The 23,724-nt window shown below is 46.6% G+C and overlaps 1 protein-coding gene across 5 annotated transcripts in view; it reads left to right on the top strand.

The window, feature by feature from the left end:
* LOC135217648 (protein cereblon-like) overlaps positions 1-23,724 on the top strand; it is a 191,230-nt gene that overhangs the window by 58,953 nt on the left and 108,553 nt on the right. For 2 of the 5 annotated variants that reach the window (XM_064253617.1, XM_064253639.1), the window contains exon 1: positions 4,017-4,167. The exons of 1 other annotated variant lie outside the window; for it this stretch is intronic. In XM_064253617.1, the coding sequence (XP_064109687.1) occupies positions 4,071-4,167 (97 nt within the window). In that variant the 5' untranslated portion in view covers positions 4,017-4,070. Of the gene's footprint in view, positions 1-3,787; positions 3,971-4,016; positions 4,168-23,724 lie in introns of those variants that run through there. 2 more of the 5 variants (XM_064253647.1, XM_064253632.1) reach the window with 2 other exon arrangements.

The raw sequence follows: 23,724 nt of genomic DNA, 5'->3' as shown, positions 1-23,724 counted from the left end.
AAAGGAGCCCATATAAACACCAAAATATAGAGAGAAAAGTAGAAAAAAGTTCCATATTTCAGAGAATGCTGTCTCTCTCTTCAGGTATATGAATGAGAAAAGTTTACAGAAAAGGTGGTATTTATTCCAAGAGATCAAACCACAAGACCAAAGAGACAACCAACAATAAAATAAAAATTCCTCACCTGGACAGCATTAAGACAGTGACTCAGACCCTTGGAAAATCTAACCCTTTTGCATTTACTTACCCAAACACCTTAGCCAAATCCCTGATTAACGTCCAACAAAAGACATTCCCCAAGGAAACAGGACTGTGACCAATCTTATATCGGATTTATAGGAAAATCACTTCCCCAGTGATTAATACAACACAAACGGTCAGTTAGGTATGGACAACAGAACTCAGCTATTTTCAACCATATAAATGAACATAACCATAGAATAAACTGGAATTTGTCACATATAATTTATAGCAGCAACTGCCAGTACAAGAGTCAAATGATGGAATCGGCCTTAATAAAGGAGAGGCAGGTAATGAACATCTCAAAAGGAGCATGGGTTTCAGATGTGATCGACAAGGTTTTCATTCAACCAACGCTTAAGAAGATTAAAGGGGGTGACCTAAATTGGTTTACCTGTGGATGGATCTCTTGGTATAAATACCACCTTTTCTGTAAACTTTTCTCATTCATATACCTGAAGAGAGAGACAGCAGTCTCTGAAATATAGTACTTTTCTCTCTATAATTTGGTGTTTTTATGGTCCCCTTTTATTATATATATATATATATATATATATATATATATATATATATATATATATATATATATATGTGTGTGTGTGTGTGTGTGTGTGTGTGTGTGTGTGTGATATATCGTCGTGGAGGTAAACTGAAGAATGTTGACGAAGAAAAAAAGTAGAGAACCTGAGGAGTTAGGAGCAGCTTGAAAGATTTTTAGATGCCAGGCTGAAGAAACAGGCCTGAAGAGCCCCAAAGAACATTAAGGATGAAGCCCAAAAGTCCCCAAGACAAGCTAGTCTTTTGAGGCCAGCCTTGAAGGGAAGGGTCCGACCCAGAGGCTGCTTCCTCGGAGGAAGCCAGGTATCCTGCCAGGCTGAGGAAACAGGCCCGGAGAGGACCCAAGAACTTCAAGGATGAGGCCCAAAAGCTCCCAAGACTCGCAAGTCTCTTAGGCCGGCCACACACGTGCAGTTTTAACTGACAGTTATAACTGTTCAGTTATAACTGACAGTTAAAACTGCACGTGTGTGGGTATCTCAGTTGCTCATTTCGTCAGTTCAACAAAACTGTACAGTTAAACTGAGACAAATGCAATGTTCCATATTTTTAACTGAAAGGAGTAACTGAACTGAGCGTGTGTGGGGGGATTCGTAACTGTACAGTTCTCAACTTCTCATTTCTACAGGTGGTAGCGGTGAGTGCAGTTTGTTGAGATATCACGTAAACAAAGCGAAAGCAACTTTTGGTACACTGTTTCAGTCATGCGCAAATAATTGAGAAAATCAATTGGTTCTTCACTTAATTCCTTTAATAATTTAATATCAGAACATTGATTTCGCCTCAGTAACCACTTTTTGCACCACTGTTTACGCTTTTTAGTTTTATTTTTTCTTTTTGTCTGTAGCATTACAAAGAGTACACCGAGAGCGGCAAGATCGTACTTCTCGGAATCCATGGTAAAACTGAGGGATTGAACTGTGTGTGTGTGTGCATTTCATTTTTAACTGACGTCAGTTTAAACTGTGTCAGTTATAACTGGACAGTCATAACTGTCAGTTAAAACTGCACGTGTATGGCCGGCTTTAAGGCCAGCCCTGAAGGGAAGGGTCCGAACCAAAAGCTGCCTCCCCGAAGGAAGCCAGGTATCCTGCCAGGCTGAGACAGCAGGCCTGGAGAGGACCCAAGATCTTCAGGAATGAGGCCCAAAAGGCCCCAAGACTCGCAAGTCTCTTAAGGCCAGCCCTGAAGGGAAGGGTCCGATCCAGAGCTGCTTCCTCGGAAGCCAGGTATCCTGCCAGGCTGAGACAACGGACCTGGAGAGGACCCAAGATCTTCAGGAATAAGGCACAAAAGCCCCCAAGACTCGCCAGTCTCTTAAGGCGGCCAGCCCTGAAGGGAAGTGTCCGATCCAAAGGCTGCTTCCTCGGAGGAAGCCAGGTATCCTGCCAGACTGAAGAAGCAGGCCTGGAGAGCCCCAAAGAATATCAAGGATGAAGCCCAAAAGTCCCTAAGACTCGCCAGTCTCTTGAGGTCAGACTCGAAGGGAAGGGTCCGACCCAGAGGCTGCTTCCTCGGAGAAAGGCAGGTATCCTGCCAGACTGAGGAAACAGGCTTGGAGAAGGCTCAAGAACTTCAAGGATGAGGCCCAAAAGCCTCCAAGACTTTGAGACCAGCCCTGAAGGGAAGGGCCTGACACAGATGCAGCTTCTTTGGAGGAAGGCAGGTATCCTGCTAGCCTGGTGAAGCGGGCCTGAAGAGTGCCCAAGAACTTCAATGATGAGCCCAAAATCCCACAATACTGGCTAGTCACTTGAGACCAGTCCCGATGGGAAGGGTCCTACCCAGAGGCTGCTTCCTCAGAGGAGGGCAAGTATCCTGCCAAGCTGGGGAAGCAGGCCTGGTGAGGGCCTCAAGTGTTAAGGCCAAAGGCTCTTTAGGGAGGCCAGTTCTTTGAGGGCACCCTTGAAGGGGAGTGTCCTCTTCAGAAGAAGAAGGCAGAATTCCTTGTAAGACCGGATAAGAAAATAATTGCAGTTTGATTTCCCATTAATAGTTGATTAAAGCATATATATTCTTTTAATTTTTGTATTGTGCTCTGCATCACTTAGTTTGTATAAAAAATGCCCTGTGCCAAGAATTCATTCGGGGGATAGTTCGTGTCAAAATTCTCCTATGCTAAGAAGTCATTGGATCACCTGAAGAAAAGCAACCCCAACACACACTGGGGTCGCTTTTCTTCAGGTGGAAAATATTGGGGTCGCTTTTCTTAAGGTGAGGAATTAACAGGGGTTACAGTAAGGCCGTGGCGGAATGGCGCTTCGCGCCTTATCCGCATATTTAAAGATTCTTGGCAAGCTCGGTATGTTCTGGCAAGAGGTAATGTTGCGCTGCTCGCGCTAGCCACAGGGGTTACAGTAGGTTTGATTATTTTTGTACTGAAATTGCAAGACAATACGCTTTTAATTAACTATTGATTGTTTGTCTAAATTTGTGTTTTTAACAAATGTTTAATAAAGTAGTTTTTAATGAATATATATCTATATTTTTTCTCCTTTTTTCTATAATATTATGAGCTAAAGTGGGACACCTGAAGATTGGAGACACCAACAAGCAGGGGTCGTTTATCTTCAGGTGGAAAATATTGGGGTCGCTTTTCTTCAGGAGGAAAATATTAGGGGTCGCTAATCTTTAGGTGATCCAAGTCATTCAAGGGAAAGTGTATTTCGTATTATTGCCATCATTCTCTATGTAGCACTTTGCCCTGGTTTAGTGTCCCACCTTGGGAACTTGAGAAATAGTTTCTTCTCAGATTTCATTGATGAAGAAGGTTATTATCGTCTTTCCTGGGATCTCGGGGAGGATATTTTGAAGTTCGAGGACGAAGCTGGTGTTCTTGAAAATGTATAACGTATCGTCAATTTATTTTTACCATTTTATCAATAGCCTTAAAATTTTATTAATTATTCCATTGAGGCAACATTATTTATAATGGCAATGATGACCATGGGTATTGCAACGGTGATTTGTATGAGAGTCAATGAAACACCCGAAGAGAATTTCTTAAGACGTAGTAGGACCAAACTATTATTCCTCCAAGAGCAGGAGCAGGACCCAATTCACGACTGGTAGCCGCGTTTGAATAGGGATTCCTCCAGTTGCCCTCCTGCCTCTCGCTGGTAATAATTATGATAATAACGTATGAGATAAAATATTCACGCTTATCATTTGGTACGTGTTATTAAATTAATTTATCGGATTATCGCAATGATTGAAATTTAACCCAATCTACTTTAGCAAAATTTGAAAGAAGAGGAATAATGATGACGTCATGTACACAAACACCTTAAACGTTCTTTCTGTTGTCAATTTTTGGATAATACTAGCATTGCTTGGAGTCGACGTATCTGAAAGTACTTTTGATCACGGTAATGACTTTAATTGTACAGTTCTATCTTATATATGTGCCTTAGATGTCTCTGATTTATACGGTCCTATTCTTATACCTATACGTGCCTTAGGTAGTTGTCTAGGTTACTTTACTTGTCCTACCTAGCCTAGCCCTAGTAGGTAAAGCTTTGTTAGGAAAGGCGAAGAACTTCTGGCGCTTCTCTGTTTTGACTGCTGCCGTAGCCTTGAGCTGGTTTGTTTTATAAATTAATTTAAGTTTTAACAGGTGTGGCATAAGGAAACTGGTGGACTTTGTTAACAAAATGGGGTGGGCCGCATAGGATACCTATTGCTACCTAGGTAGGTATATTTGGTTACATTAGGCTACTACCTAGGTAATGTAAAATTGAAGACTACTGATGCAGCCTGGTTCCTACCAATCGGAGACCATAGGCTAAGTGTTTACCTAGGTATTGCTGTTTGCGTATATTTATACTTGTTTGGTTGGTAAATCTTAATAGGTACCTACCTAGTAATATAACTCCGCGTCCGGTATTTCTTTGGAAATTATAGGCTAGTTTCCTATACCTAGTATTCCAGTTGCTTATTAAGAATTTACCGTTATTTTTGGGTGGTCGACTGTAATTAACCCCCAGGGGCCAGTACTAAACTTGGCAAAATACATTGGCCGCCCAATCCCTAGTGGATGTCGTATTCGCGGTTACATTCCTTGAAGTCCGTGCGGAGTTAGCTATTCTTTAGAATTACCATTTGGTGTTATGTACAGCCCTCCACATGGATGATTCCTTCTTTGGCAGGCCCTTGTATGTTTTCAAAATAAGTTGCTTAGCCTAGGGTAAAGCACCGCTGTGCAGCCAGGCGGACACCTGTATGGTTGCGTGGTCACTTTCCCCAAAAATAACTTGAGCACTTCCACCATCCTGAATTAGGCGTCAGTCATAAGCTAACCTCCGTGGAAGCAACACCTCGAGACCTCTACTTTCCTCTTGAAGTATTATAAGTGTTTTTCCCAAGTTAGAAATTAAGGCCATAATTTCTGATTAAACAGACCTTAATGAAAGTCTAGCCATGCACAGTGCTAACTTACCTCCATTATGCTTTCAAAATTTTTACTTAGCCTAGAACACCTTACGAATAGAAGATTGACATCTTGATGTTTGCGGAGTCACTTGTGTAAGCAAACTTCCCAATTCCTGTGCTAAATCTGCACACGCTTGTACCCATAGACGCTGGGAAACTTTCTTGACAACAGTCTTAAACAACGATGGTTTTTACGCTTGTGAATGGGTAAACATGGCAATTGTTCGGGAAGAAGAAAAAGAAGTGTGTGCTAGATAACATATAAATAATGACAAGTTAAACACCAGAATTAGATTAGATTTAGATTTATCTTCCCGCCACTGGCCAGTGGCATAAGGCTGATACAGTTTCTCTCCATCTGTCTCTATCCCGAGCCATTTCCCTCGCTTCCTCTAAGTTTTGGATTTCATCCTCAAGATCCCTGACAATTATGTCTATCCACCTCGTTCTTGGTCTACCCAGCGGTCTTCTTCCTATTTGTACTGCTCTCAGTGCTCTCCTGGGGTCTCTATTCTCTTCCATCCTCTCAACATGTCCAAACCATTTCAGCCTTCCCCTCTTCAACCTGGTACTGACTGGCCTTTGCCTCAATCTCACCCTGATGTCTTCATTTCTAACATAATCATCCCATTTAATGCCAAGTATTCTTCTCAGCAGCTTCATCTCAAAAGCATCCAACCTTTTCTCCTCTGTTCTGGTCAGTGCCCAGGTGGACGAGCCATACATCAGGACTGGTAGTACTACTGCATTGAATATTCTCATCTTAGTTCTCAAGCTGATTTCATGCCTCGACCAAACGTTTTTTCTCAGAACCTCAAAAGCTCTTGCTGCTCCTAGTTTTCTTCTTTGTATATCTTCAATTTGCCTCCCGTCTGCTGTTACCACACTTCCCAAGTAAACAAACTTCTCAACTTGCTTGAGTTCCTGTCCTCTGATTGTCATATCCTCCATGTGCACCCAATCATCATCCTTACTCACAACCATGATCTCGCTCTTCTTTGTGCTGATGTTCAAGCCAAAATTCTGTGTCTCTGTCTCCATCCTCATTACCATACCTACCAGCACCAGCCACGTATCAGCAACCAACGCAACATCATCAGCAAAGTCCAAATCCATAAAAACTTCTCCACCAATACTAGCCCCTCTGTTTTCATTCTCCATCACTCTTCTCATTATATGGTCAATATATACATTAAACAAGGTGGGTGACATAACACATCCCTGTCTTAGCCCACTTCCAACTGGGAACCATTCACTTTGCTGTCCATCCAGCTGTACACAGCTGCACACTCCTTGGTACCAGTTCTTTAGTATCCTTATCACTTTCAGTGGTATACCATAGTGTTCTGCCACTCTCCACATTCCATCTCTCCATACTGAATCATACGCTTTCTCCAAGTCTATAAAAGCACAGAATATTGGCTTTGCATACTCCCATCTCTTCTCAATTATCTGTCTTAAGGTGAAAATTTGATCCACTGTTGACCTTCCACTTCTAAAACCACACTGCTGTTCTCTAAGTTTCTCTCTCTACTATAGGTCTTATTCTGTAAGTATTACTCTCATGAATATCTTCCCTGGGACTGACAGTAAACTTATGCCCCGATAGTTACCACACTCCCTTTTGCTTCCCTTATTTTTATATATTGGTATCATAATTGCCTTTTTCCAATCACTTGGTACCACCTCTGTTCTCCAAACTATGCTAAAAACAACTCTTAATGCCTCTATCATCCTTCGTCCTCCTGCTTTTAGCATCTCTGCAGTTATCCCGCACACGCCAGCAGTTTTCCCATTTTTGACAGATTTTAAGGCCTCTTTCACCTCTTCTGCACTAATGTCTTCTTCTTGTACCTCCAGGGCCTCGTTTAAATCTGCAATGCACTCATCCCTACCGGTAGTATCAACATTTAGGAGTCTTTCAAAATACCTTGCAAACATGCCATCCCTCCCTCCAAACTTTTTCTGGCTTGCGTTCCTCAAGAATCTCACAGCTGCAAACATAGCCCTGCTCTCGCCAATTTCCATAGCTTCTTCAACTTCGGTAGCTCTTTCTTTCCAAAACATGTTTTGGTCATGCTTCATCCTATCACTTAGTTCTCTCAGCTTTCTATTTCTTCGTCTTTTTAGTTGTTGTTTCTTCTCTAGGTCTTGTTCATCGTCCATTTGAACTCTCAACCTTTGTTGCTCTTCACTTAAAACTTTTGCTTCATCACTAAACCAAGGTTTGCTGTTACTTCTCTTATAACCTAACACCTCTGTTGCTACGTCCTTAGTATCTGAACTTAATATTGCCCAGGATTCCTCTGAATCCATATCCATATTTTCCATACCAATTAATGCCGCAAATTTGCCTCCTACCTTCACCTCATACTGTTGTTTAACTCTTTCATTTCTCAACTTATCCACATCAAACTTTATAGTTCTCCTTTTTTTTTTTCCAGAATAAGGTTATGAATTGCATGTATTTATTACGTATTCATGATAATTTGAAAATATACATTGTTTTAAAAGTAACTAGATTCCTGACACAAATTTCATATGATTTTCTGTGAACATTAGCTACGATGTGTTGTTAATGCTTCCCTACTCACTGTTGCTAATTGGTATGTGTTTACCCTTCAAACTTAGGATAAGACTCACACAAAACCATGGAAATAAGTGAATTTAGCGTATCTATTTGTAATATATATACATAAATTTTAGAGCAATTTTATCAATATTGCATTACTATGACACAGAATTCATAGAAACAGTCTGTAAAGGCATCTGCATATGTGTCAGTTCCAGTAAATTGGCAATAATGATTTGCCTTTCCTAGGACGCAAACATTAAAGGTTACATTTCTATCAGCCATACAATTATTTAAATTTTTTAAAGAAAGTCAGAATAATAATATAAACTTAAATGAATGGAAAGTGCTATAAAAAAGATAAAAATTTTTTGTCATAAACAATTCATCAATCTGTCATCTGCTCGCCTGTGTTTTTGGCAGCCAGATGTACAGGGTGTCCATAAAGTCCCAGTACCATTACAAGTATTTATTGCTCAGAAACCATATTAATACAAAAAACTGCATTACTCTGTGTTATATGGTTTCTAACTAATAAATACTTGTAATGGTACTGGGACTTTATGGAAACCCTTTACTGTATATGATAAGGCTGAAAAATTATTACCACCACGGCTTCGCCGTCAACAAACACGTATTTAAAGTGGAGTTTGGAGTGAATTATGAACGAAATGTGTATAATTATAATCAAATAAGCACTGCAGAGTTTCATTTGTGATGGCAGTTAGGATAAAATCACTGATTGCAAGGTAAAAATGCATTTCACTTCAAAACATGACCCTGGGATAAGACGCCTCATTTTTTCACTAGTATAGGCAACAAAATGTTGTTTTATTGTGCTGATTACAACTACAATATTGAGTAATATCAATAAACATTGTAAATATATGCAAATATTGTTCAAATGAGCACTGGGATGGACGTGGCCACGGGTGTAGGCCCAAATTGCACTCACAACCATACCACACCATATTGGATTTAAGAAGTGACTTGAACACTTGTTTTACAGACTTCACTTTTTTATTTTACTTCATATGCAGTTTCATATACAGTGGTACCTCGAGATACGAAATTAATCCGTTCCGAGGCGGCCTTTGTATAATGAGTTTTTCGTATCTTGGAACACATTTTACATGTAAAATGGCTAATCCATTCCAAGCCCTCCAAAAACACCCCATTAAATTTCATAATAAAGCTAAATTGACCTATAAACAATGAAATACTACAACAATTTGGACCATTCAATACCTAAATTAAGAATAAAAATCGAAAACCTGTAAATAAAGTGTATATTAGTGTACAAGAAATATTATTACTGTAACGTAAAATGTGGAAGCTCACCTTTCGAGTGAGGCTATCTCCGATAGTGGCGGCAGAGGAGGAGGAGGACAAACGGCAGATAACGTACGTACATACATACACATAACTTTACGAAAACACACAAAAAATTTAAGGAAAACCATAAAACTAAAATTTACGAAACACCTTAACAAAACTGTAACACTTAACTTACAAAAATCTAGAAATTATGTAAAAAAAAATTTTATTTTTTTTATTTTTAACTTTTTTTTTTTTTTACTTTTACGTAGGTTTTTTTTTTTTTTTTTTTTTTTTTTAAAGAATTTCAAACTTCACACCGCTTTTCAACGTTCTGTTTTTTCATCACTTGGTTCTTCCTTTTTGCTTTCAACATTCTGTTTTTTATCACTTGGTTCTTCCTTTTTGCTTACTCCTGCTAATACTGAAGGCCTCTTTAAAAAATAACGATCCAAGGAAGATTGCTTCTGCCTACTTTTCACAATGTTCCTGAAACGACTCAAGCAAACGTCATCGAACTGCGCAAGCATACGACTTGTGTGAGCCTTTTCGGGGTGTCTTTTTTCGATAAACAATTGCACTTTATGAAAAGCGCCTAGAATATCCTTATTTCATACATTCAACTTACCTGTCAGATATATACATAGCTATCGACTCCGTCGTTCCCGACAGAATTTCAAATTTCGCGGCACTCGCTACAGGTAGGTCAGGTGATCTACCGCCCTGCTCTGGGTGGCAGGACTAGGAACTATTCCCGTTTTCTAATCAGATTCTCTCTGTCGCCGGCGGTATCAACATTGTTGTTACTTCCTCCTGACTAGAATTCGTTTTTCGCAAAGCTTTTGATCATCTCTCGCTGATATTTGGTGACGTACTTGGATCGTTGTTTGGCATTCGCTATCGTGGACTGTTTTTTGGACTTGGTTTTTGGAATTCGTGAATATGTCTGACTCTAGTGTTAATTTCAGAGTGTGTGTGAATGAGGGCTGTAAGGTGAGGATTCCGAAAGCTTCGGTAGATCCTCACACTATTTGTAGTGGGTGTAGAATGGTTGAATGCTCGATTGAGAATACGTGTAACGAGTGTGAGAAACTGAGTGCACAAGAGTGGAAGAATCTAACTTCTTACTTGAAGAAGTTAGAGAAAGATAGAGAGAGGAAGGCGGCTTATAAAACCCGCAGAATGTCCAAGGGGAGAGGAATGTGAGAGCGGACAGATTGAGCAGGAGGTTCCAGGTCCTTCCCACAGAATGGACACTCCACTCAGAAGTCTGTCAGAGCCTTTGGCTCCTTTGGGGGAAGCCTCAAATAGATCTTTGTTCCGATACGTAATACAAACCCTCGGTCCTTTAACAATAGGAAGTAGCTAGCGGCAGCTGGAACGGTCGTAAGCTTCGAACAAGGGGAGAACGGTAGTTAACTGCTTGTCCGATCGTCGCGCGCCGCGCGACTGGGAGGTAAACAAATCACTTTTGCTTTCGGCCGTGTGTGGGAAGGACGTGTTCGTCATCGCTCTGCCCGCTTTGTCGTTTGCTTTGAGTTTGAGTATTTGCCTCTCTTTCTGTATAAATCAGGAGTGACTGTAAGTACTTTTACAATTCTTATTGATCTTGCAATGAGTGAATTGGAAGAAATGGAGATATCGCCGCGCCCTCCAGTCGCCCGTAGAGTGTGTCCCGGGCTGAAGGGGCGTAGATGTGAAGGTTTTGGGTCATTTGTTGACGTGGACCCCCACGAGGTTTGTACTCGTTGTCGGGGGCGAGAGTGCTCCCGCAACGAGCCCTGTGTCACATGTATGAATTGGTCCGAGGCGCAGTGGGTGCTGTACGAGGGCAGGAAGAGACTTAGGCCGCCCAAGAAGTCATCGGAAAGTCCAGTGACTCCTTTGGTAACGGACACTTCGTCCTCTTTCCTGCCCCCCGGCCAGCCCCCACGTTTCGCGCCTTCCCCTGCGGGGGGGTAGCGGAGTCCTTTTCCTCTCTCGATCCGTCGAGTGTGGATGAGGGCGCCCGCTACCCGGACGTACAGCTGTACTCGGGGTCTTCCGTCCGCTCTGGGGGGGGTGTTTCTCCCCCAGGCGCGAGGAAGCCCCTCCAACTAACCCGACTGTTGCTTCCGCAGGTGTGCCATCAGCGAAGGACGACTTGGGACAGGTGTGGGAGTCGCTGGGACTGCAGGGAGTGCCCAGCATCCAGGGGTTGCTTCAACGGTTGGCGGGGTCGGCAGTGGTCACTCATGGTGCGGTGACCACTACTACTACCACAGTGACGACACCAGCATATGAGATGCCACCGCATCTGGTGTATACGCCCCATATAATGTCGGTGACACCCACGGCGGCTATACAAAAACCCATTGCTGCCGTGCCAAAGAGGACGGTGCCACCACCACCTGGATTCTTTGCTTTGCCGACCCCGGACTTCCGCTGCCCAAAGAGTACCCCCCTGGACCCTGCCGCCAGTGCCACGGATGACGGTGACTGCCGACAGGACGCCTGGCTCTCCCGTGGTACCTGCCGTGCCTGCCGTACCTGTTGCCGTTCCAGCTACTCTTTCCTTTTCAGATCGGCATTCTCTTTCAGATGTTCCTGCCGTTCCTGCTGTTCCCGGACCTGTTCCTGTTGTTCCTGCTGCTGGTGGTGCTGTCACAGTCTCAGGTCTTTCCGGACAGGTGCAGTCGGGCCCTGTTGCTTCGGCAACTGCCCCGGCTCCCTCCTGGATGGAAGACCTGACGTCTGTTTCTGCGGAGCCTGGCGAAGAAGAAGAGGAAGAGGAAGAAGGGGTGTCGTCGTCGTCTTCATCGTCTTCTTCGTCGTCTGCTGCCTCTCCTTCCCCTTCGACTTCTAAGGCTAAACACCGCGAAGAAGAAGAAGGGTGCCTCCTCCCCCCCTAAGAAGACTCCTTCGGGATCTTCTAAGGGCCCGGCTCGCACAGGCGAGCTGGGGAGCTCTTCTGCTGGTCCTCCTGTTCCTTCGGGAACGGGGCCCGTCGCTTCTTCTGCAAAGAAGAAGTCGACGGGGACCAGAGGTGCACCAGCCTCGGCTGGTGCGTCCTCACCTGGTGCTAGCGGTTCTGCCGCTAAACCAGGTTCCGTCTCGGCCGCTTCTCGTTCGCGAGAAGCACCGAGTGGACGCTCTTCCAAAGAGGACCGTCCAGCCAAAGTTTTGACGCCCGAGCTCGCTCGCCGTCAAGACAGCGGCTCGGAGCAGAAGACTTGGCGAGAGTCGTGCATCAACGACTCTCGCCAGGCCAGTGGACGCTCTCGCAGCGATCAACTGGCCTGCTCGGGCTGACCCGTGACGGTCGCTGAACCGGCCACGGGTTTGGAGGCGAGGAATGGAGTCCCCACAGGCCTGCCCGGTACCAGCCACGGCTGGTACCAGCGGTTTGAACGCGCCGAGAGGACGCTGGCCGGTCTCGACGCGACAGAGAGCCTAGCAGGTCACCCGTCCGCCGCTCCCGATGGGACCGGGCGGAGACGGTGACCAGCGGCAGCTCGCCTGACGCTAGAGATCGGTCTCGACGTTCTCAGCCGAGCCAATCGCCCCAGGCGAGCGGCAAGGCTAGGCCTGCTGCTCGACCGTCACCGCGGGTTGACGATCAGCAGCAGCCCTCCACGCACGCTGGTCCTGCCAGCGAGTCGGGGGGAGCGTCAGGTCTGCCTCTCCCGTACCTTCAACCTCCTCGGGCTATACAGGGGAGGAGCGAGGTACCCCCCCCCCCCGAGGAGCGATCACGAGAGGTGCGCCGCTCGTGACCCAGCTATGACGCCGTACGGCTCAGGCACGGTCTTAGGACCGACCAGAACGTACGCGCAAGTAGTTGGAGGCGACCGTCAGGGGTCTGTCGCTGTTCCTCCTTCTGAAGGAGGAGTATCGAGGGATATGCTCTTGCTGGAGGGACTGGACGGTCCTACTCCACAAGACGCTGTAACGCCTGAGATACAGAGGAACTTCGCAGAGGTCATTAAGCTGATGCGTCTGCATAATGACCTTGCGGAAGGATCGTCGCTACCACCAGCAGAGCCCACGTCCCGGCTCGAATCATTTTGGGGTCCCAAGAGGGAGCCCAAAATGATGGTGGGGTTGCCAACGATCAGAGCTTGCGGACTCGGTCCTGGATCAGGTGGAGAATCTCGTCTCAGGACGGGAGGACTCGCTAAAATCCGGACGGTCCTCTAAGCTGCTTCCTCCTCCTCTACAGCGACAGAGGCGATTTTACGTGCCTTCGGAAGACCCGATACTGCCGAAACAGGTTAACCCGGAGTTAGCGAGGCTGACTCCAGGTGTGTCCTTGCAGCAGCTCCTGTCGGAGAACCTATGGTTCTCGCAGCAGGAGGCACTTGCCCTGGAATCTAACCGCTATGGCAGCATTCCAGGCAGTTTCCTGGTTGATTTGTGGTCCCTCACAATATCCAAAGTAGCGGCCGGCGGGCGGGAGTTCTGCTCTCGAAGACGACGCTTCTTTCAGGAGACTGTGCCAGTCTGGAGGAAGAGCAATCTCTTACCTCGCCCATCAGACTGCTAACCTGTGGGCCAACTTGGTTCTTCGACGTAGGGACGCAGTCCTTACCCGAGTGACCAAGGGGGGCCGGGCGTGAGGCGGCACTCGCTACGAAATGGACCTCTTAGGAGTTCCCCAGCTCTCTTTCCTGGAGAGATGGTGGACGCTGCGGTGGAACGGCGGCGCACTGACGAGAGTGACCGCTTAGTCCACCAGGCAGTCTCGAGGTTTCTGGGCAATCTCGAGTAACTGCGGCCAAACCAAAGAGCTTGGCTAGCGCTTCCACGGCGGCGAAGACGGTTGCACCGTCCAAACCCCGTGTGAAGACTCCAGCTGTTTCAACTTCTGTATTTCCTTGGAGGAGGCCGCAACCAGCCCTCCTCCCAGCCCTCCTTTCCCCGAGGAGGGTGCTGGAAAGAAGTCGAAACGAGGAGGGAAACGCTAGGGACGGCGTTCCCCCTCACCTGCTGCGGAAGTGGGGGGGTGCCTGGCGAGCCATTGGGCGACTTGGCAGCGCTACGGCGCCGAGAAACTGGATAGTAGACGTCCTTCGGGAGGGATATCTACTACCCTTCGAGTCTCGGCCCCCCTCATCTCCAAACCGGTCCATCTACAGACCTATGTCCGGGGATCAGCAAAGGACAACGCTCCTTCGACAGGAGATCAAGACCATGCTGGCGAAACGAGCTGTAGAAATCGTGGAGGACCAGTCACCGGGCTTTTACAGCCGCCTCTTCCTAGTGGAGAAGGCATCGGGGGCTGGCGTCCGGTGATAGACCTCTCTCCCTGAACCGCTTCGTTCGCACGACGCGGTTCACGATGGAGTCGGCACGCTCAGTGCTCGACTCGATCAGGAGGGAACGATTTCATGCTTTCAGTGGACCTGAAGGACGTGTATTTTCAAATACCCATCCATCAGTCCTCCAGAAAGTACCTCCGCTTCATCTTCGACGGGACGGTGTACCAATTCAGGGCACTTTTGTTTCGGTCTCCGTCGTCAACCGCCCCACAGGTGTTCACTGCGAGTGTTCACTCTGGTGTCGGCTTGGGCCCATTCGAACGGGATACGTCTTCTGAGGTATCTCGACGATTGGCTACAGGACAGAGATCGACTCCTCAAGTTTTGTCGCGATCTGGGGATCGTGATAAACTACGAGAAGTCCGACCTCGAACCCAAGCAGAAGATGAAGTACCTGGGTATGCTGATAGATACGGTAGCAGGGCAAGTCTTTCCCGCAGACTTGCGTATCAGCAAATTCAGGGAGGCAGCCGGCCGGTTCCTGTCTCGGCAGGAACAGGCAGCACAGCAATGGCAAGTCGTGATCGGCCATCTGTCGTCACTGCCCTCAAGAAGTTAGTCCCTCACGGGCGTCTTCACCTACGGTCTCTCCAGTGGAGACTAAGGGAGAGTTGGTCTCAGGCCAAGGATCCTCCTTACTTTCCTGTGGCTATCACGGACAAGGTGAGGCAGGACCTAGCCTGGTGGCTCGACGACAAGAACCTCTAAGAGGAGTGCCCATACGCACTCCCCCCCCGGAGATGCTTCTGTTCTCAGACGCATCGACCGAGGGATGGGGCGCACACCTGGAGGAGTTGCTGACTGCAGGTGTGTGGGGACCATCACGAGAAGCACCTTCACATCAATGTCCTGGAACTCAAGGCGGCGTTCAACGCTCTCCAAGAGTTTCAGGACCGCTTGGTGGGACACTCAGTGGTGTTGATGTGCGACAACACCACAGTAGTGGCATATGTCAACAAGCAGGGGGGGCTAGTGTCTCTTCCGCTCCATCAGTTGACGGTGCAGGTGCACGAGTGGGCCACGGCTCACTCGATAGAGCTGTCAGCACGCTACATTCCAGGCAAGAGGAATGTAGTAGCAGACAAGCTCAGCCGTCGGGATCAGGTGATAGGGACCGAATGGTCTCTACACCAAGACGTGGCGGAAAGGCTCTTCAACCTGTGGGGGTGGGGACGATCCGGTCGTAGACCTGTTCGCCACCCGGCACAACAGAAAACTTCAGGTTTTCTTTTCAGCTGTGCCGGACCCATGGGCAGCTGCAGAGGACGCTCTCTTCCAACACCCCTGGGACAACCTCTTCGCTTACGCCTTTCCTCCCTTCTGTCTGATTCGGAAAGTGATCAGTCGAGCGCTGGTCACTCCCAATCTCAGAATGATCCTGGTGGCTCCCAAACGACCACAAGCCGTTTGGTATCCGGACCTGCTGGCTCTTCTTGCGGACGCACCGAGAGAGCTACCCACTTGGCACAACCTTCTAGCCCAGCCACACGTAGAACGGTACCACCAAGCAGTCCAGTCCCTTTCAACTTCACGGCTGGCTGTTATCCACCATCTCTTGCGAACGAGAGGCTTTTCTCGTAGCGCAGCAACAGAGATGGCTGGACCACGTCCGACAGTCCTCTGCAGCTGTGTACCAGGGGAAGTGGGCCGTCTTCTGTGGTTGGTGTCGTAGACAGGGTCTGTCTCCTCTCAGAGCCACTCTTCAGCAGGTAGCGGATTTCCTCGTGTTTCTTCGCCGAGAGAAGTCCTCTCAGTACCCACAGTTAAGGGATAGAGCCGCCCTGGCTCTCGTCCTAAAACTGAGGGACTGGACATCTCGAATTCGTTCGAGATATCCTTGCTAATGAGGAGCTTCGAAGGTCTTGCCCACCCAGGGAAACTCAGGCCCCCTGCGTGGGATGTGACTCTCGTACTTAGGAGTTTGACTCGAAGACCTTCGAGCCACTCCGAGAGTCGTCAGACAGGGATCTGACCCTCAAGACCCTCTTCTTGCTGGCCCTGGCATCGGCGAAGAGAGTAGGGGAACTACATGGCCTTTCCTTATGATGTTAAACATACCAGAGGCTGGGGATCTGTGACGCTCGATTTCGTCCCGAACTTCGTAGCTAAGACTCAGAATCCGTCGATCCCTGACGACAGGTTCGAGTCTTTCACGATCCCTCCCTCCTGGACTTCACCGATAATGATGCTGATGAGATGCTGCTTTGTCCTGTGAGGGCGCTACGGCGCTATCTGAAGAGAACTCGACATCTCAGGCCTGAGTGTCGACGCCTCTTCGTTAGCACTGGGGTTACCAAGAAAGAAGTCTCCAAGAACACGCTTTCTTTCTGGCTGCGTGAGGTGATCAGGAGAGCGTACGAAGCTGATGGTAGCGACGACATCCGTACGCTCCGTCCGAGAGCCCACGAAGTCAGAGGTATCGGACCCTCCTTAGCGTTCCGTAAGAACTTCTCCGTGGCGCAGGTCCTGAAGGCAGGCGTCTGGGCCAACCAGACTACCTTCACGTCCTTCTACCTTCGGGATATTGCCCACAAGTCCTTGGATACTTTTTCCTTGGGACCTGTGGTGGCTGCTCAACACGTTGTGTAAGCTTACCCAGCACCCGAGCAGGCAGAACAGCATCGATTCCTGGTATGACTGGGAGAATGAATGCGTGAATGAGAGAGTGACTGGCTTCTCTTCACCATCTCTACCTCTACCTGTGGGCAGAGGGATACGGTCGTTACCTTGCTGGAAGGGAGTCAGATGCAGGTAAGCTATTCAACAGAGCTCCATCCTACCTCTTTAACTAGAGATAGGAGTAAATATCCACCACTTTCTCCAACAAGGGGGAGAAAGTGGATGCCGACATGAGACAAACCCATTACTTTACATTTGCTCATGTAAAGGAAAAAGTTCTTATAATGCTGGTACAAAGAGATACGCTTGCCTCTCTCTTAGTAACTCGGCCCCAGAGGTCTGACCATTGATCCTGCGGTGCACCACCCCGATCAATCGGACAGAGGCTTGGATCCCTCCCTCGCTCTTACGACCAGGGAGGCATTCCAGGGATGGACGAACACCAGTCTGTTCATCAAAAAGACTCAGATTCCTCCCACCAAGAAGTGAGTCTTCCTATTGTTAAAGGACCGAGGGTTTGTATTACGTATCGGAACAAATGACAATTTGTCGAAAATTGCATTTTTCCTAACTATACAAACCATGAGGTCCTTTAAAACCTATAGTCCCTCCTCATGCACCCCTCCCCTCACTCTGCGTATTTTGCATGGGCAAAAGCAAAAGTGATTTGTTTACCTCCCAGTCGCGCGGCGCGCGACGATCGGACAAGCAGTTAACTACCGTTCTCCCCTTGTTCGAAGCTTACGACCGTTCCAGCTGCCGCTAGCTACTTCCTATTGTTAAAGGACCTCAGGTTTGTATAGTTAGGAAAAATGCAATTTTCGACAAATTGTCATTTTCGCCACATTCCTCTCCAAGAGGATAGACACATTTTGTGCCCTGGTAGAAGATCCCCGGGCTTATGCAACAGACGCCTTCCTCCTGGACTGGTCTTATGCAACAGACGCCTTCCTCCTGGACTGGTCAGGGATAGACGTTTACGCTTTTCCCCCGTTCAAGATACTGGGGGAAGTAGTCAGAAAATTCGTGGCATCCGAAGGAACCAAAATGACTCTGATTGCTCCGTATTGGCCAGCTCAAATTTGGTTCACAGAGGTGATGGAGTGGACGGTGGACTTCCCCAGATCTCTTCCAAACAGAATAGATCTGCTCAAACAACCCCACTTCGAGAGGTACCATCAAAATCTACCCGCTCTTGCTCTGACTGCCTTTCGACTATCGAAAGACTTGTCAGAGCGAGAGGGTTTTCTCGCCAGGCAGCAAGCGCAATTGCTAGAGCCCGCAGGTCATCTACTACGCGAGTGTACCAATCGAAGTGGGAAGTTTTCAGAAACTGGTGCAGGTCGAAGAAGCTGTCCTCTTCCAGTACCTCTGTGACCGAAATTGCAGATTTCCTTCTGTTTCTTAGAGAAAAGTCGCATCTCTCGGTACCGACTATTAAGGGGTACAGGAGTATGCTGTCAGCAGTCTTTAGAAACAAGGGATTAGATCTAACGAATGATAAGGATTTGCACGACCTCATTCGTTCCTTCGAAACATCAAAGTCACTTGAACCCAAGGTCCCAAGCTGGAACTTAGATGTGGTTCTTAAATTTCTATCCTCAGAAGAATTCGAACCATTACACACTGCTTCTTTTCGTAACATCACTAGAAAGTGTTTGTTTCTGATGTCTCTTGCAACGGCAAAGAGGGTCAGTGAATTGCACGCCCTTGAATCAAGAGTTGGCTTCAAAGGAGACTCTGCAATTTGTTCATTTCAGTCTCTCTTTCTTGCCAAAAACGAAAACCCTTCGAATCCCTGGCCCAGGAGTTTCGAAGTGAAAGGACTTTCTAGTTTGGTGGGCAGAGAGGCAGAAAGATCCCTTTGCCCGGTTAGAGCTCTAAAATTTTATCTGGACAAGAAGAAGCAGTTGGGGGGTTCGCAAGAAGGTCTTTGGTGCTCAGTAAAAGACCCCAAGAGAGCAATGTCCAAGAACGCCTTAGCCTTCTTTGTTAGAAGTGTCATTTTGGAAGCTCATAAGAATTGTTCAGATGATTCTTTTAATCTTTTAAGAGTGAGAGCCCACGAAGTTAGGGCAATCGCAACCTCTGTGGCGTTCCAAAGAAATATGTCACTCAAAAACATTTTGGACGCAACTTATTGGAGATGCAACTCCGTGTTTGCATCCCATTATTTAAAAGACGTGCGAGTTACGTATGAGAAATGTTTTTCTTTAGGTCCGTTTGTGTCAGCACAGACGGTTCTGGGTAAAGGAGAAAGCACCAATCCTTAAATTGTGTACGTAACCCTCTTGTCGGATGTGTTCTCGTGTTTTCGGTGTATGGGAGTGTCAGTTGTCGCACAGGCGGCCTTCACTTCGCTTCATTTGAAAATCGAGTGACATCTGACTATTAGAGGGGTACAAAATTTTTAGTTTTGTATGTATGGATTTCGAGTTTGTGGTTGTTTGCTAAGAGTTTGGGGATAACTCTGGGCAATCTTAGAACTAACACGGGTTAGGATCGGGTGATCGGGATTGGTTGCGTGCTCCTTAAATAAAGGCGTGTTGTCATATAAGCGGATGTGCTCCCATTGACAAATGCCAGTTAGGTTCTGTCGAGTAAGTGGATGAGACCCCATCGACAGATCCACAAGAACTCTTGGCCACAGATCACTATCTCGCTAAGGCTCTTGAGATGAAGCAGACTCCTGGGCAGTAGCCACGAAGTCTTCCATCTAATAAGGTAGGAACTAAGGTTTATTTATACCTACAACATATGTTGTTTACCTGTCTAGTCAGTTAGTTAGCTGTCTCTTGCCCTCCACCAAAGGGTGTCAATCAGCTATGTATATATCTGACAGGTAAGTTGAATGTATGAAAATGACATTGTTATGATACAATAAAGTTTCATACATACTTACCTGGCAGATATATACATAGCTATCGACTCCGTCGTTCCCGACAGAATTTCAAATTTCGCGGCACTCGCTACAGGTAGGTCAGGTGATCTACCGCCCTGCTCTGGGTGGCAGGACTAGGAACTATTCCCGTTTTCTAATCAGATTCTCTCTTCCACCTGTCTCCTGCGGGGAGGCTGGGTGGGTCTTCAATTGTATATATCTGCCAGGTAAGTATGTATGAAACTTTATTGTATCATAACAATGTCATATTTCTGCCGTTGTCATAGGCTCCTCCTCCTCTTCCTCGCCGCTGCTAGAGAACTCCTCTTGAACGACGTTAAGTTGCATGGCCTCCAACTCCTTCAGGTCATCCGTCGTAAGCTCCTCTTGGTGCTCCTCGAGAAGGTCGTTGATGTCGTCCTCGTCGACGAACAGCCCCATGGACTTGCCGAGTGCAACAATCTCGTCAAGATCTGGTTCCAAAACAGTTTCGGGATCATCAACTGTTTCTGACTCTGCAGTACCAGCTTCGCCCACGTCGAATCCCTCGAAGTCTCTGGCAGATACGGCATCAGGCCAGAGTTTTCTCCACGAGGAATTCAAGGTTCGCCTCGAAACCTCCTGCCAAGCTAGGTCAATGAGTCGGATGCAAATGACGATGTCGAAATGCTCCTTCCAAAATTGACGCAAGGTGAGGTTTGTGGTATCGGTGATGTCGAAACATCTCTTGAAAAGATGTTTCGTGTACAGCTTCTTAAAGTTCGCTATCACTTGCTGGTCCATGGGCTGGAGGAGAGGGGTGGTGTTGGGCGGAAGAAAAAGAATCTTAACGAAGGAATACTCCGCTAGGATATCTTCCTCGAGGCCAGGAGGGTGGGGAGGGGCATTGTCCAACACCAGCAGACATTTCAGGGGAGGCGCTTCTCTTGCAAAAAACTCTTCACAGTCGGGCCGAAACAAAGATTTACCCACTCGGTGAACAAAAGCCTCGTTACCCAGGCTTTTGCATTAGCCCTCCACATCACTGGAAGCTTCTCCTTCAACACTTTGTGGGCCTTGAAGGCTCGAGGAGTCTCGGAGTGATACACCAGTAGGGGCTTCACCTTGCAATCCCCACTGGCGTTCGAACAAAGTGCGAGCGTAAGCCTGTCTTTCATAGGCTTATGCCCAGGTAGCTTCTTCTCTTCCTCTGTGATGTATGTCTGATGAGGCATTTTTTTCCAAAAAAGGCCAGTCTCATCACGGTTGAAGACTTGCTGAGAACTGTAGCCTTCCTTGGTCATCATCTCGTCGAACGTCTTTTTAAAGGCTTCGGCCACTTTCGTGTCCGAGCTGGCAGCCTCCCCATGACGCACCACCGAATGGATGCCAGTCCGTTTACGAAATTTCTCGAACCAGCCATGCGAAGCCTTGAACTCTGGGGTTGGCGTTGAAGTCCCTTCCCCTCCCTCGTCTTCCGCCTGCGCAATCAAATTGCCGAAAATAGCACTGGCCTTGTGAGCGATTGCTGTCTCCGTTACTGTATCGCCAGCGATTTCTTTGTCTTTTATCCAGATGAGGAGCAGCCGTTCCATCTCGTCGTGCACATGGCTCCTCTTGCTGGACAAAATAGTGATGCCCTTCGACGGTGTACTTGCTTTGATGGCATCCTTCTGTTTAAGGATGGTGCCTATTGTCGACGGATTACGGCCGTATTCCTTTGCGATTACACTCAATCGCATACCAGCTTCGTACTTCTTTATGATCTCCATCTTTGTCTCCAAAGAGAGCATGCGCTTCTTTCCGTGAATTTCAACTTTCTTGGGACCCATGACTACGTTAATTTACGTAAAGTTACACAATATACAGTCTTCGCACAACACGATAATATGTACTGCAACGAAATCACTAACGAATTTACGTTACTAAACGAAATCGTTGGAGCGAACGAATGCCGATTGCGTACAGTAAAGTTTCGGGTGCAGAGTGGCCGAGCTAAGGGACGCCAGCGCGTACGTATAGAAGATGCATGATGGGAGGGGTGCTGTCCAATCAGAGAGAAGGATCTCATGGCTTGGCTAGCATCAGGAACCAATGGGAGAGCAGGAGGATGGTGGCGAGTCTACTAGCACTAAGATGGCGGCGTGCAGCGCGAGTTTCAAAATTGTTATCGGGCGAATCTCGGACTTTCAGAAACCTTTCATATCTTGAAAACTTTTCGTATGTAGAGCAGTAAAATTTTTCGCATTGGCTTTCGTAACTTGGATTTTTCGTAAGTTGAGCCTTTCGTATCTCGAGGTACTACTGTATCTCATTTTGTTGATGAAACTTAAATCTTTTGAATAGTATGCTTAAATATTGAATTGCATTGTTGTTTCACCAATTAAATATTGAGTGAAAAAAGTGGCCTTTCGCCGGATCAATGGCTGCTCAGTGGTGCTTTACCCTATACTATTTTATAATTATCTTTTAGTGTTTTCTCGTCAGTATCGTAGCACTTGCAGAACAGGAGAGTCTTTGGTTCTTTTTTAAATTTGCTTTCTTCTTGTAGTGTTTACATTTTAGGTGGTACCTATCTTGTTGTATAGTTTTGGTATGCGATGTTCAAATGCTCTCTCACCGGACATACAGTTTGTTTTTGGTTCAAATAGCCTAGCCTATATGCTTCACTTGCTTGTCTGATCACAGTAGTATTCATTTCAGGTCTAAAGATTTAAGTAGTTTCTCAGATATGTTGGTTCACCATATTTTAGAGCTTTGAAGACTGTAAGAAGTATTTTGTATTCTAACCTTGCTTTTACAGGTAGCCAATGTAGCTCAGTTACCTAGTGCTGGGGTTATTCTATCATGGTAACGTAATCCTTTTCTGTTCCTACACGATATACAAACCCTCGGTCCTTTACATTAGGAATTACTTTCAGCATAGGCTGGAATATGGCTGTTGAATTCTTGAACAAGGTGGTTAGGCAGTAACTACTGTCTGGGTGGCGGGTAGGCCCACTTGCCCGGATGTAAACACCCGCTTTTCTTTCGGCCACCTTCCAATGAAGACGTGTTTGTGATCTCTTGATGACTAGCTGTTAATCACAAATTTCCCCCTGGGATCTTTCTGCTATTACTTTGAATGAATATATATATAATTGTGTTTGATGTTAATAATTAATTGACTTTAATGATTAATATACAAACACTTTTTTGTGATAGCCTTGCTAGCCACTCTTTCTTTTCTGCTGGCATTTCCTTTTCTCTTTCATACTTTTGTACTGTTCCCCTGCTGAAAATCATATTAATTTGCCACTGCTATCCTGGAGTTTCATTATTGGACTACACCTTCGCCACAGCTCTGTGATTATTAACCCTACCTCTGCAGGTAAATGTGCCTCATCCTGTAGAAGTTTTGCAGAATTTGGAGAAGTAGTCAAGGAGGAAGAGAACTCATCAAGTGTTGTCATCTTCCTCTTTGTAATCATATTTTTCTTCAACCTCCCCCCTTCGACTTCTGAAGTTCCTTGCCGAAAAGGAGAAAGTAGCCTCCCCCTCAAGAAAAAGTCTCGTCAAGAGACTTCTAAGGGTCTGCTTCCTCGAACTGAGGAGGCAGTTGGGTCTTCTGTTGGCTCACCTTTTCCTTTGGGAAAAGGAACTGTCGCGCTGTCCCCAGGGTTTTAGTGTGTCAGGAGTTGTAGAAGTGCAAACTTCGGTTTGCACTTCTGCTGCTAGTCCTAGAGGTTCTGCCCCTAAGACTAGTTCCATGTCAGGCACTCTTCGTAAGATTCCCCAAGTGTACGTAAATCTACAGATTCGCGTGCATCTAGAGTCGATGAAGCCG

Source organism: Macrobrachium nipponense, chromosome 19 (assembly GCF_015104395.2).
Source record: "Macrobrachium nipponense isolate FS-2020 chromosome 19, ASM1510439v2, whole genome shotgun sequence".
Taxonomy (NCBI): domain Eukaryota; kingdom Metazoa; phylum Arthropoda; class Malacostraca; order Decapoda; family Palaemonidae; genus Macrobrachium; species Macrobrachium nipponense.
The sequence above is the reverse complement of the archived record's forward strand: the minus strand, read 5'-3'. Positions and strand labels throughout refer to the sequence as shown.